We start from the raw sequence: 20716 nt of genomic DNA on the forward strand, positions 1-20716 counted from the left end.
CATGTGTGCCTCATAAATCTATCTCGTTGCCAAACGTGGATAAAGCATGTGCGGACATGCTTGCCAAAAACAATAAAATCCTGCCATAAAGGAACACTTGAGCATATGCATTGCCTTTGGATAACGGGTAAATATATATTCATGTAATTTTGTTAAACTTTAAATGGTTGCCCAGTGCCAGGTGTAGCATCAAAGGTGGTGTAGTGTTAACGATGTTAGTGCACAATTGGTGACAGGCAGCAGTGTTAATTTCGTCGGCTAAAACTATGACGAAATACGTTCGTCGGCTACATTTTTCACGGACGGAAACTAAATAAAAACTAAGCTATGATGTCTAAAACTATGACTAAATATATTGTTTATTATATTGTTAACAATAACATTATAAATGTTAGGGAGAGACTAGTGGAGAAGAAATATATAGTAGAATTAAAAAGGCAGGTCATTTTATGTTTGGTTGCGCTCTGAAAATATTAGATCTACATGCTCACAACACTTTGCGATCCAATGCATTGTGAGCTTGTAGATCGGTTATTTTCAGCATGAAACCAAGTCAAATCTGCCATTACAACACCAACATCCTTTATTTGATAAATTGCAAGCCAACGCTGCAATTTATGATTGACATTTTTCGGACTTACTCACTCTTTTTTCCCCCCGTTTTTTGTGAGGGTACCTAGTATAAGGAACACGGGGAGAACATGCAAACTACAGACAGAAAGGCCCTTTTGCCAACCCTGCCTCGGGTATGGGCACTGATGACACGGAGGGGAGAACAAGCCCACAGTGTCCCCAGCGAGAATCCTGGGTCTTCTAGCTGTGAGGTGACGGCTCTACCGACTGCACCACCATTCCCCCCTAAAACCTATACTTCATTGTCCAGAGTCACCCAAGAGTCCGTACTAGGCCCCCTCTTTTTTCCATCTACAGTGTAGTCTACACCAAGTCTCTTCCGCAAAAGTAGCCGATACCGATCACAAAGCTTGATCAGTAAAGCCGAAACTGAACTTTTTCAGCTAATGTTCTCCCCAGAATAGATACGCTAGGGTTCATATGGTTAATAAAAGATGATGATCAGCATAATGGTAAAATTCCCACTGTTGAGTATAAACGCAAACCTCAGTGGAATGTTCCTTTGTGTCATCTTCAAGGGCGTTAGCCAACTATCAAACAAATTGCTGTCCTGTCATCAGGGTGCATCTTAATTGATGAGATTTATTGAGGGAGAATCATAACTAAATGAGGAGTCACTTTATACATCTGCTGTGGCTTTTTTGATTGTCTTCAGCTATGACTCCCTCGGTGCTGTTGTCTTCTGTTCATTCTCTCCCCACACATTTTATTCTGTCACTGTCTCACACCCACACGGTACACACATGCACACAAAAAAGCGCGTGCGTGCTTGCGTGAACACAGTACTTACTTGAGTGTTTTTCTCGAGAATCGGTATTTGTATTTCTGGGTAGGCCAACTTCAATTACATTTCAAAGACAAATATTGCACTTTTAACTCCACTACATAGTAATTTGCAGATCTGCTATATCACTGATAGATTTTTTTTTTTAATGTGTGGAAAATCTTTGAATTGGTTTTGTCTAAATGTCAATACAGCAATGCATTGATATTAACTCTATCTCTACCGCTACCTGTTAGCATAAACCCCAGTTCCCAGTGCCTGCTTACGCGTTCACTTTAAAAAGTCGGAGTTTGCCCGCCCCCCCGCCCCCCACACACTCTCGCTACACACACTCTAGTATCATTGGTATACACACACACTCTTTACCTTTCGTCAGAAGCTTTTACATGGCGGGGGCGGTACAAAGGCACAAATTAAATCCGAAATGTGGATGGCAGAAAATCCACCAAGGACAGCAATCCTAGAATCTGATTTATGGAGGCTTGAAAATCCTCCTTGGAACTACTTTTCACTGTGAATATATTTTCAATCCCATAGTTGGAATGGTCGGGTGTCGCTATAGGAACCGGACCAATGTTAAAAGCATCCGTAGGACTAAACCATTATATAGACGGAGTATACGTTTGGGTACGTGTATATATACAGACCTGGGATATAACGCCACCTAGCGTCGACGTACGTATACGGACTTGGGGAAAGAAAGGACTTTGAAATGTGTACTTTTGAAAGCACATACTTTTGCATAGTATTTTTTAAAAGCACATACTTTTGAATTCAAAATATTCTTTTTAAAAGCAGTCATTTAACTCTAGTACAAATTTGACAGAGCAACCAGTTGAGTAATATCACCTGGCGTATCTATTTGACTCAAGTACTGGGATTCTGTACTTTGTCCACCACTGCAACCACAGTCAGTATTGTACAGCATGTCCTCTCTCCAGAGATGATGTAGGCGTTTGTCACAGGGAATTGAACATCTGTTTCACTTTCTGGAGGCCACAGAGCAGGCGTGACTGTCAGTCCACCACCCCCTACACCTATACCGCACCTCCTTATAAATAATGGCTTCATCCTTTGATTTCGGTGCAGGGTGAAGCCACGGGAACATGCTCTGAGGCTTTCTCTGTTGCTCGCGGGCGAAGGAATAAAGTAACATGAAAATGTTCTTTTATGAACGCTGTAGCACAAGTAGGTCTTAATTAAGACCATCAGAGCTTCAGATCTTAAAGTGTGTGAGAACATTTTCCAGTTCCCGGGGTTATAAATCATGGTTTAGCGATGCTTTCCACATTGTGGAGTCTGGTCCCCCTGGCATTTTATGGTATTTACAGTTTTTTACAGTTTCTACTTACCAGCATCTTAAGCCACAGGCTATTATTAATATGCATTTCAGTTAGCATTAGCTGTGCGTAATGTACAACATACAGTACAGTCATATAATATATGTACTGTACGTTTGCTCTACAAACCATTATAATCAATGGGATACATTGAAACTTCCTCTCTTTTAATTGTGTTAAGAGCTCATAATAAGTTTGTGATCAATTAAAGTGTCAGATTTAAGCAATTATCTCTTCTCCTTCTCAACAGTGCATGAAAGGCTGTTGACAGACACAGCTCCTGATTCTGACAGAACTGCTGTTTTGTGCTGCTAAATATCCTATTGATTAACTTAACTTCTGTAAACTTAAGCCTTCTGTAAAACTGCTTCCGTTTATTATGCTCCACACACAAACAAGCTTTAGGACTCTGGTTCGATTGGTTTCCATAGAGACATCCAGGGTTCAATTGGTCTCCATGGAGACATTGGGTGCTTCTTGAGGACACACTACACGGTGACTGCACACGTTTCATGCAACACTATATTTATTTGCATCTGTGACTTTGCAATGTGGTTCAAATGTGTATTGTTTGTCATTATATGTATTGTGTTTTATTGTGCTTTACATGCTGTGATCAGGGCGTCCTTGAAAAACCTCTGGTTCTCAAATTGGGATCCGGAGACCCCTAGGGGTCCTTTTTTTAGGAGATTCCAGGGATCCACAGCAAAATAAGGAACAGTTTAAACACAGAAGTCCTATTATATCTTTTGACTATGTTTGACAAATTTGACATCTTTTCTTTTATGAGGGTCCCTGGCACAAACGCTTTTCAAATGGGGTTATGCGGCCAATTATCAATTCTTCACATGAAAATGTTTTATTATGTGTACCTTTTATTATGTGTTAAAGGGATAGTTCAGTTTTTAACTTAAGCTGTATGAAATACTTTCCATTAACATAGTGGTTGCGACTGTATAAAAAAATCTGAACTATCCCTTTAATAAAGGCTATGTCGCTCTACTGTACATCCATCTACAGATGGTTGACCTGCAGGAGCAAAGCAAGGCAGCCGTGAGGTGTCAAAAAAGAATGTCATCATTATAGAGAAGTTGTCTTTCCTTCCTTTCCTGGAAACCTATGTTACAACATAGGTTTCCAACTAAGTGCGGCAATTCATGTCCGTGATGAGAAAAACATATTTGTAGTGCTTTGAGTCTGTCGGATCCTGGGTGGCTGCCTTGACATGTCCTACGTGTGTCTGGAGAACGCCAACGGCATTCCTTTGTTGTGGGAAATGGTTCAGGTCTCTATTCCAGCAAGCTTTTATGGATATATCCCTCCTTAAAATACAGTATATAAAGTGTATGTAATGTGTATATATAGTTTTTATTTTATTAAGTATGTACTTTTGTTGATCCCATGTGGGTTCATATGAGTGAAATACCATACTGTGAGACAGCTTATATTTATTATAAAAAGGCCTACAGTGTAAATCTGTTCTTAGTCAAATCCGCTTTGAATAGAGAAATGGAAACATGTTCACATTAAAACAATATATTTTTAAAGCATAAAAAGATAAAGACTAATGATGCTTATTGATTACATAAGTGTAAGAATGTACAATTATTATCCCTAAATACCATCATGGTAATAATGGGGACGGGTTAGGGTTATGATGTCACTAAAATGTTATTTTGATTGGGACTTTTGACTCAAAAGGCTTTCAGCTTTCAGGAAGAAACCAAAAATAGACAGGGAAGACATATTTCAATATTCTATCCATAGACACATGCAAAACAGAAAGTACAAAAAGCATGGTTCAGTCTCTATCCTTTTAATACTCTGTCTGGTACGCTTTCAATTTTTTGATAATGCACGAAACAATATTGCTTTCATCAGATGTGTCTCAACCACCATGACACCATGACATCATCTTTGCAAGCCCTTCTAAATCTAATTAAATACAAATTATGGTTTTAAATGGGATTTAGTTTTAATATAACTCAACTTTGAAAAATAAATTGGCTGTGCCATTTTGTCAATTTCTCAAGAATGAATGCTATAAATAGTAAAACATTTAATATAAAACGCAGTTCTAAAGTTACATTCTCTTGAAGCTGTACGTGTTTTTAGGGAGGAACGTCATAGTGGGTGAGCATGGAACTGATATAGAATATCAGTCACTGACTATAGCATCTGGAGCCATTATGCGCTGTTACAAAACCATTCTATGTAATGTGAGACATGCCTCAATAATCTTATCTGTCAAATAGAAATAATGTCTTTTGATATTATTATCTGATACTATATCTTTGGATAAAGCATGTGGAAGCATGGCAGAACTCCACCTCAGCTTGACTTTACATAAGCCACTGGTTCTCAAAGTGGGTTCCGGGGACCCCCAGGGGTCCTTGGGTGGATTCCAGGAGGTCCGCACCTACAGTTGATGGTAAGGAACCAAATGGACCCTTACCAGTCTGTAACTCTGAGAGTTACCCGTATGGGTCCATTTGGTTCCACGTGTACACTCTCAGAGTTAAATTAACAGTATTTACAGTATTATATGGAGGACCCAGAGACTAAAAACGAATGGTATCAAATGTTAGTTCGGTATACATAATGCACATCAAACTGAAAGTCCTTGAAATGAAAATAATCGCTGCTATTGCTATAAGCAGCCTGTCAACATATTCATAGATTAAATTAAATCTTCAGTCAGGGTGGGTCTAAAAAAAGCACTGCTTTCAGTCAATAGAATTGTTCACACTTCAAGTTCACACCCATTACTTGAGATAACAAGCTGTCCTTCCATTGAAATCTAATTACACCATTAGGCCCCACCGCAACTCCTCTGCGGTAACTACTAAGCAATTGCAGATCCAAGCCTGAAGGCAGCATGTGTAGACACTGTAGATCTGCACTTAAGACAGCCGCTTTGCAGACCGATTGTGAGATGAAAACATCTGAGATTCAGCCGAGTTCGTGTTGTCCTCGTCAGATATGGGATCACTGTGTGACCCATAGCGAAATCTAAGACGATGCTATCGCAACATGTGGACTTCATCTGTGAGACGGATTAAGCTCTTGTAATTCCTGAGCTCCTTTCAAACGGCGCTTTACCTCATTTCCGTTCCTGCCGTTCCCTCCCGTCCCGTACCTCCTGCTAACTAAAAGGATAAAATTGCAAAGTGAGTCATTATTCAAATTGATGCCCTTTTTCTCTTCCTTGTTCCCCCTCCTGAGTGGGTCCGGTGTCTCTCAGTGGACCCCGGGAACCCTGGAATGCTGGTATGTTGGAATGCTTAGCACGACACCAGATAGGCACCATTCCACCGGGTAACCAAGTGTGACCGTAGAGTTTTTTCCTCGTTTCTACTAGAGCAGCAGTGTTTCCCAAACTGTATGCCAAGGTTCCTGGTGTGGAATTTTAATATTTTAAATTTCAATATATACAACTATTCAAAACTTTATTAGTTTTTAATTCGCCATGTCAGCACTTAGTAACTTTAAACCTGGCATCTGTTTTGGGCATGTTTTTATAGAGAAATAAAAAGCACATTTTAAATACTGTATCTCTCTCTCTCTTAGCAGGCAACAGTGCAGCACTATCTCACTCTCTGGCACAACAGCGCCCCTACTGGTACTAATGGTGCACTAATGGTGCTCATAGTCACATAGGTACATGGGTGGGTGAACCAACACATAGGTGGGTGAACACGGACATTGCTGTTCCTTGGAGTGGTTGCACCACTCAAAAAGGTTGAAAGCAGTGAAACATGCAGGTGTTAGAAGTTCCAAACAGAGCAACACAGTGGAAAACCAGGAAAGTATGCATGCGCTGTGTCACTTTTGCGTTAAATAGCAGATGTACAAGCTCAGTGTGTCACTTCATGCCGCTCTGCGAGCTTGTACATCTGCTATTTTAGAAGAAAATGAAATCACAGTCGTGTGACGCGAGGGGCACTCTTATCATGACACATCATCACATTCCGGCCAATCGCAGTTGCCGCCCTGACTCCTCACTTTTCGGTCCTCACTTTTTAATCCTCAATTCCGTTGCTCAGCCAATCACAATTGGTGACCTCACTTTTCTGTCCTCACATTTTACCAGCTGCTGTGTAAGCACAGCTGGTAAGACGTAAACTAACCCAAGTAAAGTAATGGTGTGTGCGTGCGTGCGTGCGTGCGTGCGTGCGTGCATGTGCGCACGCAAGTCCAAACATACACGCTCAGAGTCCGACACTAGGTGGAAATTAAATGACATGCATGTGGACATTAACCACAAGTTTACCACGCTTCACTTTTATTTCTCAACCTGCACAAATACGTGTTGTTCGTCTATATTCCATACATGGTGGACCACCACCGCAGATATAAAAGCAGCTGGTATGAATATGTCCTCATTTCTTGTTATCCTCAATTCCGTTGCTCAGCCAATCAAATCATTGCTATGGGGTACACACAAAGCTGGGCATACCCTCAAAAAAAGGCAAAATCTCAAAAGTAAACTACTGATTTTGAAGGCATTTGTTGATCTCAATGCGTTAAATACCTGTGCAGTGAAATACCCAAGGTCCATATTTAAGTTCTGCCAATCTTTAGGTGTCCTGGCTCTGTGGGGCCCTGCTAGATCCTCAATGCCCTCTGTCTGCCACGTAGGGCCAGGGTTAAGGTCAAAGGGGCCACATTGAAGTGCACCATCTGCGTTAGCCTAATTAGACCCGGCACCATGCACCTCCTCGCATACAAGTGGAATTCCCGCGTGGGTTTTGGAACGGGGCTAAAATGGGTCCCGAGTTTAGACTACAATCAATACCCAAACAATGGCAGCTTTTCAATACCGACTCGCTCTCTCCGAAGAGCGATCAACAGCTGTATTCATGACCCCCAGATGCAATATTTAACAACAACACATCACCACGGGGCAGGGCATGACGAATGGCACTTAGCCTCTCCGCGCATAAAAAGGCTCTCCTGTGGCTGCACCCAACGGCAGGAAATGAGCTCATGAGAGGGAGGTGAAACAATGGCGAGCAGTATGGGGCACCGCGGCGCTACGTTTTTCTTTTAACCAAATGGACCGGCGTGTATGTGTGTGTAGGCCTTCTCAGGGCTGTGAGAGGCAATGGTCCCTGAAGCTGTTTTCCGCCAGTTTAATGCCACCAGAGAGAGTGGTCTTTTCACAGCGTATAGGTTTGTTCCTAAGTGCCACCATAGGAATGAGGAGTGCTTCCTGCAGATGGTTGTCATTTCCTCCAGTTTTGTCCTATAAGAACAGTATAGGAATTGTCAAGGTTGGTTTTGCTGGGGGGGGGGATTCATGCCTCTGCTTTTTATACCCCCCCTCTGGTCATTCAACTTTATCACTGGTGGTAGGGATATATTTTATCACCCCGCTTGCTTGTTCTGGTCAGAGTGAAGTACAAAAACACATGCATTTTTGGGATAATGTATGACTGTCTGACATATTGATATTCATGTTTGATAATGTCACAGTTGAACTGTTGTTCAATGTTTTTCAAGCCACTACAGTGTAAAATGTTGTACAATAGATTAAACTTTTTCATAGATTTCATAGATGACTTCATCATAGACTTGTTTGACATACATTATCTTTACTAATCGGTTGGATTCACGTTAATGTATGTGACAACTTACCTTTTTAAACACTCAATATTTAGTCGACTTGACCATTGTCTCTGTAGTGCTCTTTTACCCTCCACACCAACTCTCTGAAAATGGCCAATCTCTACAAGCTCACGCTGCAATGCGATAGTGAGGCTTAATCCAGTATAGGCAAGAACAACACATGGTAATACATCAAATACATAGAAATAGTCATCAAGGATCATAACATAAGTCAGCTAAGAGCCTAGGCTAACATCCGTCTAACGTAGAATATCTGTACAATTAAACTACAAGTATACACTAGAATTATATCTCTACATAATATGCTATCTAAAGTTGTGAGCTTGTGATGTTCCCCATTACGCAACGTTTTGGCCAGACCCCCTGTAGTAACTCCGAGGACCCCCTGTTGAAGACCCCTGCGGTACAGTCTGTTAACATTAACCCTGGCGTTCCTGTTTTGGACAAAAAGAATGTCAAAAAATGCGTGACCGACCGTGTGTGCCTTCTTCTTTTCACACAGACGAGGTAAACGTCCTGGACAGCCTGTCGCTGCAGGTGTCCAACGGCACCAACGTGTCCATGACGGTGGAGGAGGACAGGTGTTCAGTCCTACACGTGGGACAATACTCCACCCTGGCTCTGCCCCTACGGCGGCTCTTCACTGACGGGTACATACATTTATTTACTGTGCTTATATATATTTTTATTGTGCTTATAGCAGTGGTTCCCAAACCTTTTCATGTCAAGGACCCGTAAGTGGACACTAATTAGCCTGCGGACCCCCATTTGAAAAGATATGCAGATATTCTCACACCCGTTTATTTTCAAGGACCCCCAGTTTGACATGCATTAGTCTACGGACCCCCATTTAATGGCATTTCTATCTCTGGGACCCCCAATTTATGTAGTAAAATAAATATTAATTTAACTCTGAGAGTGTACAAATTTACAAGTTTGTACACTGAGTAAATTTGTACACTGAGTTACAGACCCATAAGTGTCCATTTGGTTTCAAACTATAATTTAGCTGGAGAGCCCCTGCAATTCCCTCATTGACTCCTGGGGGTCCCAGAACCCCACTTTGGAAACTACTGGCTTATATGCCTGTAAATATGCAGGTTTATACCATCCAAATAATGCGTTGTTAATATCAGAAATAAATAAATCTGGTTTATCTAAAATGTGTAGTTACTGTAGCTAATCTCTAACGAGGATATTTAGTGTGTAATGTAAGGCATTTTCTTATTTTCATTAATCGCTGCTGAGTTTTACTTTTCATGCCATCCATCATTGAGCCCAATTTCCCTGACTTCTATACTGTCAGTACAGTAGCGAGTACAGCTTGCGTCTTGATTGAATGTTTGCCATTTTCATTGACAAAAAGGCATACAGTTACAGTATGCAGGAAAACATATGTGTACATGTTATCTGTCAAAGGGATAAAACACAACAAATCAGAGGGCTTGTTTCCATTGTGTTTAGGATTGTGGTCCTAAACTCACTAATATCGGTCAAGCACAGCATGCTTGACCGCAGGAATAATAAGAAGGGAACATAATGTTCTTGTTGGCCAAAAAACCACGGATTTCAAAACTTAAACTGTTTATGTTCTCTCATTTCATGCCCTACTTTGACACGCAAGAGTGCCAAGCAAAAGTGCCGACGCATTGTGAGCTTGTAGATCTGCAATATTTCAGAAATGTTTAGTTCCATTCCCTGAAGGTTTCCACTTTCCACCCGACAGCGACGATATGTAATTGAACCCGTTAAAACCGGGAAAGCAACCCACTGTGTCGCTTTAGATTTTTGGCAATGGCTCTTAAAAAATGGCAGATATACAAGCTCACGGCACGCGCTGCAAGCTTGTACATCTGCCATTTCTTGATGTTTTTATAACAACTTTGGTGTGTGTGTGTGTGTGTGTGTGTGTGTGTGTGTGTGTGTGTGTGTGTGTGTGTGTGTGTGTGTGTGTGTGTGTGTGTGTGTGTGTGTGTGTGTGTGTTGCAGGTTTGCAGATGAATTCAGCCTGCTAGTTCAGCTGCGGAGCCCACGGAGAGAGGAGCGCAGTGTGCTCACCATGATCGGTCCTGACAGCCACATCATGCTGCAACTGCGTGTCAGTGCCTATGCTGTCATCTTTATAGGCACACAGCAGCGCCATTATGAGTGAGTCTCTGTGTGTGTGTGTGTGCGGCTGTGCGCGCGTGCATCAGTGTTGCCATGTCTGATTATTATAAGCGACTTTTTCTGTAAAGTTGCTTGTAAATAATATTGGTATAGGCTTGTTCCTAATTGTTGTTAATTTGAACCATCAAACCATATTTCTTTGCCAGGGATACCAGAAAAAAATTAAAAAAGAAAATTCCCCAAGATATATTTTTTAAATAGCAGATATACAAGCTAGCAACTTGTAGATCGTCTATTTTCTTTCTTTTCTTTTCAAAATCTTTTTATTTTCATTTTATAACAGTATGCGTGTCAAGTCACAGATTCATAGAAAGATTTAAATTAAAACATTCGATTTTAGTATCAGTGACTGTGGGGTAAACAAACGTACTGTATAAATCACAGAGATCGTGGGCAGACATATTAAGAAGACTGTTATTGTGCAAAACATGATCGTCTATTTTCAAATATCCAATGGATAGAGGTTTAAAGTGCTCATGTGACCTAGTGCCTTTTTTTTGGGGCTTGTTTTCATAACCCTGGTTGCTTATTTCTCTCTGAAAAATCTGGCAACACTGGCACGCATGTGTGCGCGCGTGTGTGTGTGTGTGTGTGTGTGTGCGTGTGTGTGTGTGGCGCTGTGCGTCTTAGGTGTTTAAGACCTTAAGTGATTTAAGGTCTACACACTGCACGTTCCTCTTCCTTGAGTGGACTGGATTGAGGCTAAGGCTATTTATCACTGACAAACGGAAGTACACATGTTTCGTAATGCCTGATTTATACTTGGTCGCCGATGTTCAACGCTGAAAATAGCCCGGTCTGCAAGCTCATGTTGCGAGCATGTTGGATCATTCGTGTATATACTTTTGGGTGCATGAAACTGGCCAGCATGAAGTAATATTATATTATGCGTAGTCTGGCCGAGCCAGCGTGCTTTCTGGTCCAGAGGGGAGCAACCGTTGGAGAATATTGGTTCACCGATCAGAGCCCCTCCGCCCCTCCCCTCCCCTCCCTGGTAGAAATCAGCGCAGGAAAGCGACGCCCCTCTGCACTGTGGTTCACTCCCACTCCTACACTCCTACTCTCACGTTCCTCCAGGCTTTCATTTTTTGAGCCCAACGAAAATAAAAGCCTGGGTACTGAGGCTATATTCTGCGCTGCCTATGGAACTTGCCTATATCGGCTCGTTCCTCCACAAGTTCAATGAGCCACATGTATCCGAGGGTCCCTATTGTGGAGTGAACATTCAGCGATAATAGCCAACACAACGCATTGCAACGCGTTGGTGAGAGACTTGGTGTAGACGGGGGATACAATGGGGGGACCCCAGTCAATGAAGCATGACGTTTTAGTGGTTCACATTGTTAAGACTAAAACCCACCAATACATTCTCAATTTATCTCTCACACACAGTCAAACTGACAGGACGTGTTCTAATACCCTGCCACACATTACTGCGCACAGTGTAATGATAAAAATTGAAGTTAAAGCCTGACTGTTAGCTTTGTTTAATATTAGCTTTTTTTGTATTAAAGCATTTGAACACTGATGCCTGCCAGTCACAATGTGGGACAGGGTCTTGATTTGTGCGACGCCTGGAAAGTCTTGGAAATGAGACGACTGTCCCACGCAAAGGGAGGACAGATCACATCTGGTCACACACATACTGTACTGTACACATACAGTGTATGTGTGTGTGTGTTATTTCTGCACTCTTTCATAAATGGAGAGCACTGGGTTCATGCAAATGATTCTCTCTCGCTCTTAAATCAATGCGCACGTTCGTTTTGGAAACTTCGGGTGGTTCATGTTGCGTTGTCACAGCAGCTTCCAAGTTCCAACGCTTAGCGTGACACGCCCCTACCCCAAAGAAACAAGCTATTCAACGCACTGCGTTATGGCTTTCGACAGCTTGTAGATCCGTTCTTTTGGACACATACTGTAGACTGGCACGGTGGTGACAGCAGCGAAAAAGCCGGATCATCTGTTGATCTTAAAAAAGATATATATAAATATATGGCAAGTTAAAGTTCTCTAGACGATACAGGGCTAAACATAATTTCAAAGTTTTTATTTATTTAAATGAGATTAAGAAAATCACCACTCTCCACACACATAATTATCGCTGGAAGGGTATTAATTGTGCCCCTTGTCGCTCTTTCAAACTTCTGTGTTGGACTGTAGTGCATAGGCTAAGAAGGCTTGTTTGAAACAGGTTCGCTTCTAAATTAACTAAACTACTTAGTGCGGCGAAACCCGTCCATATACCTTTGCAATGCATTCATTCGACCAAGAGCAGCTCTGCTCATCGCTCTGTGCCACCCAGTGGCTGAATGGCCACACTGCACATCAAAACAAACCTGTGGGCGCGGCTGAGAATGGTACCGCTGGGCACCGATTTGAACATTGTGACGGAAAGCACTGTAACTCACTGTACCAGCATCAGCACTGTAACCCGCTGAACCAGCATCAGCACTGTAACCCGCTGAACCAACATCAGCACTGTAACCCACTGAAGCAGCATCAGCACTGTAACCCGCTGAACCAGCATCAGCACTGTAACCCGCTGAACCAGCATCAGCACTGTAACCCGCTGAACCAGCATCAGCACTGTAACCCACTGAACCAGCATCAGCACTGTAACCCACTGTACCAGCATCAGCACTGTAACCCGCTGTACCAGCATCAGCACTGTAACCCGCTGTACCAGCATCAGCACTGTAACCCGCTGAACCAGCATCAGCACTGTAACCCGCTGTACCAGCATCAGCACTGTAACCCGCTGAACCAGCATCAGCACTGTAACCCACTGTACCAGCATCAGCACTGTAACCCGCTGTACCAGCATCAGCACTGTAACCCACTGTACCAGCATCAGCACTGTAACCCGCTGAACCAGCATCAGCACTGTAACCCACTGAACCAGCATCAGCACTGTAACCCACTGTACCAGCATCAGCACTGTAACCCGCTGAACCAGCATCAGCACTGTAACCCGCTGAACCAACATCAGCACTGTAACCCGCTGTACCAGCATCAGCACTGTAACCCACTGTACCAGCATCAGCACTGTAACCCGCTGAACCAGCATCAGCACTGTAACCCGCTGTACCAGCATCAGCACTGTAACCCACTGAACCAGCATCAGCACTGTAACCCGCTGAACCAGCATCAGCACTGTAACCCACTGAACCAGCATCAGCACTGTAACCCACTGAACCAGCATCAGCACTGTAACCCGCTGAACCAGCATCAGCACTGTAACCCACTGAACCAGCATCAGCACTGTAACCTGCTGAACCAGCATCAGCACTGTAACCCGCTGAACCAGCATCAGCACTGTAACCCGCTGAACCAGCATCAGCACTGTAACCTGCTGAACCAGCATCAGCACTGTAACCCGCTGAACCAGCATCAGCACTGTAACCCGCTGTACCAGCATCAGCACTGTAACCCGCTGTACCAGCATCAGCACTGTAACCCGCTGAACCAGCATCAGCACTGTAACCCGCTGTACCAGCATCAGCACTGTAACCCGCTGTACCAGCATCAGCACTGTAACCCGCTGTACCAGCATCAGCACTGTAACCCACTGTACCAGCATCAGCACTGTAACCCGCTGTACCAGCATCAGCACTGTAACCCGCTGTACCAGCATCAGCACTGTAACCCACTGAACCAGCATCAGCACTGTAACCCGCTGAACCAGCATCAGCACTGTAACCCGCTGTACCAGCATCAGCACTGTAACCCGCTGAACCAGCATCAGCACTGTAACCCGCTGTACCAGCATCAGCACTGTAACCCGCTGTACCAGCATCAGCACTGTAACCCGCTGTACCAGCATCAGCACGGTAACCCACTGAAGCAGCATCAGTTACAATTGGAGTCAGACCGATGTTGTTTTGTTTGATATATCGGCCATTATTTGTCCTTTTTGATGACATCGGTATTGTTTATTATGTAGCCGATTTGTTTTGTGTCCCTATTTTAGGAATTATAAGTGAGCAAAGTTTTGAAAAATGTTCAAAAATTGCACATCTACAATTTTATTTATCTGCTAATTAATATGTTTGAATGCTTAAATAGAATAACCTTCACTTTATGTGTACTGTATTTTATATTGACCTGTTTGCTTGCGAAGTAAAATCTTCTGAAATAGATTAGAAACTTAGATTTTAGAAAATCTTGATTAGAAAATGTTGCACGGTTTGCTATAAAACATTGGTCACTTGTCGTCTCGTGTCCTCTCAGGTTCCCTGTCCGTAATCTGTCTGACGGGGACTGTCATGCGTTGTGTCCTCTCAGGTTCCCTGTCCGTAATCTGTCTGAGGGGGACTGGCACCGCGTGGCTGTCAGCGTGTCGTCCAAGCGCCTGGCGCTGTTCGTTGACTGTTCCCTGGTGGAGAGCGTCGACTGGGTGTATCCTGGCATGGACATCTCTACCGACGGGCTACTCGTAGTCGGCGGCATCGTCGAGGGATTCGAGACTCCCTTTGAGGTAAGGGATTTCCGTGTTCAACGCGTTTGTGAATGCGAGCACCAGATGTGTATGCGAAAGCCAGACGGAAAATGTAAGGCTACGGTCTCTGTGTATGCATAGAACATGCACGCACGCAGCGTGTTCTATGCATGCGTGCACACACACACACACACACACACACACACACACACACACACACACACACACACACACACACACACACACACACACACACACACACACACACACACACACACACCCTTATACGCATGTGCACACAGATGCATACATGTATGCCCAGTTCGCGCACATACTCATAGGCTTGTGGCCTTATCCAACCCCATCCTCAAACAAGGACCTTTTACAGACAGTGTTACAGTATCTATACCCTCGTTCATTATTTTATAATTGTTTCTCCTTTAGATGGTACATTTACAGTATCTGGACGTTATCCTCTTTTTATAGATGCCCCAAGATCATTGGTTCAAGAATACATTGAAACCATAACTGGGGCAAAACAGGGACAGAGTCTTGTCATAACAAACAAAAGAGGAAACGCTCTACTATACTCAACAAACTTCTCAGTGTTAATGTATGCATTTGAGAGTCAGATTGTACAAAAAAGAGATTTATACACTGAGTTTAAGTACCAGGATAGAAGGATTTTACGGTATACATGTACAGTACTGTACGTAGAGCTGGCCCAGACTCTTAACAACTCTCCAGGCACAAAGTGAAGTTTATGAAGGATGAGCTTTGCAGCGCATCACCATGGGGGTCAGGAGAGGTCTTACAGAACATCACATCACATCTGCCTTTACACTTGGCGGAGATGGATTCTCCACCACCTCGCTTCCTGCAGTGGAAGCTCTCAGCGGACATCAGAATGGATCAAAACCACACAAGTCATAAGCGGGCCGAAGCACTTCCTCGCTGTATGCAGGGTGGCAACAGCCTTCACTCCAGCCAGAACTGTTTTGGCTGTGTATCACGCTTGAGGGAGAGGGAACTTGGATCTTTTTTTTATCTCTGGGGGAGGGGAAATTGCTGTCACAGTTTCACCCAGCTGATGTCTAATCGGATGGCTCCGATGAGTGCACAGGGGAGCCACTGTAAACCTGCCTGGCATCCATATTTTTGAAGAAAAAATAATAATAATAATAATTAAAAAAATAATTAAACTTTGCATGGCTTTGTGAGCTTGTAGATCTGCTATTTTCTCAACGTGCTTATATGCATAGACGTTAAGCGTCTTGCTCATGGACACCTCAACACTTCCTATAGTGACCTGACACTTCCCAGACAGCCTCTCTCTTCGCACTCCGCTACGGACGCCTAAACATAATGGCATTTCTTTGCAGTCTGTCCCATGCTGTCATACAGATCTTTGTAGTCGATGACAACTTCTCCCTTCCGTTTCAGAGTGTTTATTTCCAAGCAGGCCGTTTGCTGTACCTGTGGCACACGTACAGCCCCATTATGAAAGATACAAAGTGTTCTCGGCTTCTCGCACGCTTCCAACAACAGCACGCAGTGAAGGCTCCTGCAGATGTAACCTCAAAGGATTGTATGAAACATTTGCGGTGGCTGGGAGTGTAGTTAGCACATCCCGTGTGTGCTTAAAATGTCATGAATTTACGGTTTGTTTTAATTTTTTAAAGATTCCAGCCAAATCGACAATATATTATAATAGTGGACTAGAGTGTGGTTAGAGTGTCTCACTGTCTGCCCTAGAGATTGAAAGGTCGGGGTTCAATTCCACAGCCGGTTCACACCAAAGACTATAAAAACCCAATCCCTCCGTGCTTTGCATTAACACTAAGGTTGGGCGTAAGTCTTGAAGGGGGTGAACTTGTACATCATGACAGAAGATGTACTTGTACATCAATCTGCCTCATGCTACAGAAACAGGAGACAGGCTCCTGACTGATGGGCCCGGCCTTCTTACTTGCTATACAGTATGAGCAGAGATAAATAATACAGAATCCCCCCCCACAAAATGGAGTACAGTACTTACAGATAGAAGCTTTTGTTGATTCACAAATTTATACTATGTTGTTGAGTTTGAGGAGCTAAAACCAACAAAGTATATTAGTCTTATGTACTGTAGTAGCATCGAAATACTACACTGCAAGGTATTCAGTGTTCAAATATTGCATCCCTTTGTAACTCAGAGACACGCACACATGTATTGCACACGCACGCACGCGCGCATGCACACACACACAGCCAGACCTTCTCAGTCACAGACACATTCCAGTAAACATTGCCTAGGGACACAGATCTCTGTTCTAGATGTGTTGATGACTGTTTGGCCTGGTGACAGATCCCCAGGTACACTGAAACCATACAGCTTAGCCTCGAGTAACCTCCTACTCCTAGATAGACTGACAGAGATGAAACACAGGATATGTTCAGGTAAGAGTAGATGGATGAGAATAAGATGCAAAGTAAGACATACTGTATAATGAAAATCAAAAGCATACACTAATGTACTGTAGTCAAGTAGGCTAATGAATTACTGTATAGGCATGCGCGTGTGTCATTGTGTGGCTTACAGTATATGTTAATGCATTTTTTCACTTCCTCCTGTGCGTGCAGGGTGACCTGCGACAGCTGAGCTTCATGATGGGGGACCCCGGCGCCGCCCGGCACCACTGCACGCTGCATCCACCCAAGTGTGGGGCGACGGCGTCCAAGCCGGCGCGCTCCACCCGCACCGATGACACCCTGGAGGTGAGAGAGAGAGAGAGAGACTCAATTATGATACCTGTGTTTGCACCAACAAGACAATGGCAGACTCTGACACTCAATCAGATACCCATGTATGTTTTCCAAATAATAAAATAAAAACGTTAGCTCTGAAAGAATATATATTCAAAGATTTGTGCCGCATTTTCACGATTTTTCAAAAATAGCAGACCTACAAGCTCGTAGCGCGCCACTCGGTGGCGCGCTATGAGCTTGTAGATCTGCTATTTTTCAATAGCTAAAGTATAACATAATACTTAGTTAAAACACCAAAAGGGGTTCCCATTAATTTAATACCGGGAGAGGCCTAATTAACCTGTAAGGGTTCAGCTGTGCTGTTCAACCCAGCAGGTGCATTCAATACAACAAACTGAGCTCGTTTGCTTGTCTGTTGGGTTGGCCCAGGCCAGGGCTGCGCATTCATTCTCATTTTATTTATTTTACTTTTACATCAAGGAGCTTCTTCTGTCCTCAAATGACCTGGAGGTGGGATTGTTGGGGGACTCGAAGGCCGGTTCTTTCTTACATGTCGACAGGAAGGTGAGTAGGACTGAAAGCACGGTGCTCAAGAGTACCGTAAATCTATAAATTGTTGTGGTGAGGTAAGAGAAAGAGGGAGACATCGGAAAAGAAGACAAGGGAAAGGAAGACCTCTGTTTGAGCTTATGGCTGATTCTACTGATCTCTACTGTATGAGGGGAGGGGCAGTTAAGGGTTGCTCGGGAACACTTTTGACACATACAGTAGACCGAGGCCGGGAGGGGAACTGGGGACATAGTGTTTCCCAGACAGCCTGTCTACCCAGCCTGTTCACCTCAATTCGAGGTAGGCTGGGGTGGTTCTTGAGTATTGTTAGAAATATGCTAGCAGTCCAGAGAACCTCTGACCATCATGATTCACTTCACTCAAACAATGCAAGCAAGCCTAAAGTCCCACAGCCCAGACCTGCGTTTGGGGGTCCATTAAGTTTGAGGTTTATTTGTGTGAGTGTTGGAGGGAGTGGACACAGTTTAGTGGGTTTTGTTTTTATCCATCTGCAGCAGGAAGGCGGCTCGAGCCATGCACCCTAACCACTGCTAAGTCTGCTTTCTCGAACTTCATTTCTCATTAATCTCTGCCTATAAAAAGACCCACCCAGCACAGTGTTTTGTTTTGGATGCAGGCCCATTCATCTGTCATTAATTAGCTTTGAGCGGGGGACTCAGACGGCCGCAGCTGTCCGATTCTTGTTCCCGTTTGAGTGTGCGTGAATGTGTTTTGTATGCGAGTGTGTTATTGTGTGCGCACATGCTTGTGCGGGCGGGTCCTCCCACGTGTTACACACGCAGTGTTGTCGTTGCCAAGTGAAACCTGTTGATAAATGGGTCACTAAGTGCAAGTGTTGTACAGAAGCACTTAACCCCTTTTCTGGGGAAGAACACTGTCAAAAATAGCCAATTTACAAGGTCACAACACGTCACATTGCGACATGTTGTGAGCATGTACAGTATATCAAGTATTTTCGAGAAAATATTTGGTGTGGGGGGGAGGGGGAGGAGCCTAGTATAGACCCCTGGGGGACTCCAGTTAATGAAGTATTAATGAAAGTTTAAGTGGTTAAACAATAGCATGTCTTGTCTGGCCTCTTCTCCATCTGCCTTGTGACTGATCACTGGCCTCTGCTGTGGCCTATTAAACGTCTCTGGGTGCTCGTTAAAGTCTGAGGCGTGTTTTTACATCTTGTGCTAATGGAAAAAAATATTGACAGTCACTATCTGATTCCATTTGATTTTGGATATGGACGAGCAACCTCATCAGCGCCAATTTCTCAGGATTCTCACTGTAAATACGCAATCATGCGACATTACTCATGCATGTGCTTGTGTCGGCGGCTTTGTTCTGTTGTGTGTGTGTGTGTGTTTTCTGCCGCCCATTGCCAAGTGAAATAAATTGTTCATTAATTGGTCACCAAATGCTTTACAGAAAGAAAGCAGTTAAACGCTGCCCTGCCTGGCCTTCTCCTCCATCTGTCTTGTGGCTGATCACTGGCTGTAGTCTGTAAATGTCTGCGTATATATGCTTGTGAATGAACCCTACCGTCCCTATTCTGGGGGCGAACAAAGACATTTGGTGTAGGGGGGAAAAAGGGAGATATATGGGCCTAACATACCCCTGAAGGACTCGTGTACAGTCGGGTTTAACTGGATAAACCCTACTTTGTCTTTGTCTTGACCTTTGTCTTACATCTCATGTTTTTCTTGTTATTTTTTCATGTTGAGGGAATGCTGTTGACAGACACTATCCGATTTCATTTCAATCTTGGATACGGATAAGAAACCTCATCAGCGCAAATGTTCAGGATTCTTGTTGTGAATATGCAATCATGCGCTGTTTCTTTGTGGTTTTCCCAGTGTGTAGCATCATCAGTGAGTCATGTTGTTTTCTCTCAACATTGCTTGGTTTTCTAAAATTCAAAATTCAAAATTCAAAAACAGAAAAAAACACTTGCGGAGGATGTTTGCATTGGCACATACACGTTAAAACACATTGTCGCCGTCCGGTCTATGCCTGGAATGAAAACGTAGTCAAGGAACATGCGCTTGGAAATTAAGGGAAAACAGGATTATATTTGATTATTTTGTCTTGATGTAAAACGTCTTAAATCATCAGACTGTCTGGTTCTCTTTACAGTGATCGCGAATGGCCAAAAGGCTGATTGCAATCGCAAGCTTCATAACACACATTAGACTGTACCGTGGCGTGCGCTGCCACGCACCGTCTCCTGCCAGCTCCACCTGGCGCTAAGTGGATTCAGCAGGATGCCACCGGGATGTCATGATATAGACGAACATTTACAGTCCTCCGACTGGTTCCTGTTACAGTAAAGTATACAGAAACACGTGAGGTCTCTCTCTCTCTCTCTCCTGTCAGTGAAATATCCCTTTGTACTCAGGCTTGAATCTCTTG

The 20716-nt window shown here is 43.5% G+C and overlaps 1 protein-coding gene across 2 annotated transcripts in view; it reads left to right on the forward strand.

The window, feature by feature from the left end:
• Positions 1 to 20716, forward strand: part of LOC310878796 (uncharacterized protein) — a 174520-nt gene that overhangs the window by 29757 nt on the left and 124047 nt on the right. For both annotated transcript variants that reach the window (XM_083793192.1, XM_083793193.1), the window contains exons 3-7: positions 8891 to 9038; positions 10378 to 10536; positions 14845 to 15037; positions 17621 to 17755; positions 18227 to 18310. In XM_083793192.1, coding sequence (XP_083649318.1) covers positions 8891 to 9038; positions 10378 to 10536; positions 14845 to 15037; positions 17621 to 17755; positions 18227 to 18310 — 719 coding nt within the window. The remainder of the gene's footprint in view (positions 1 to 8890; positions 9039 to 10377; positions 10537 to 14844; positions 15038 to 17620; positions 17756 to 18226; positions 18311 to 20716) is intronic.

The sequence above is a fragment of the Protomyctophum parallelum genome, assembly GCF_964188405.1.
Source record: "Protomyctophum parallelum genome assembly, chromosome: 21".
NCBI classification, from domain to species: Eukaryota; Metazoa; Chordata; class Actinopteri; order Myctophiformes; family Myctophidae; genus Protomyctophum; species Protomyctophum parallelum.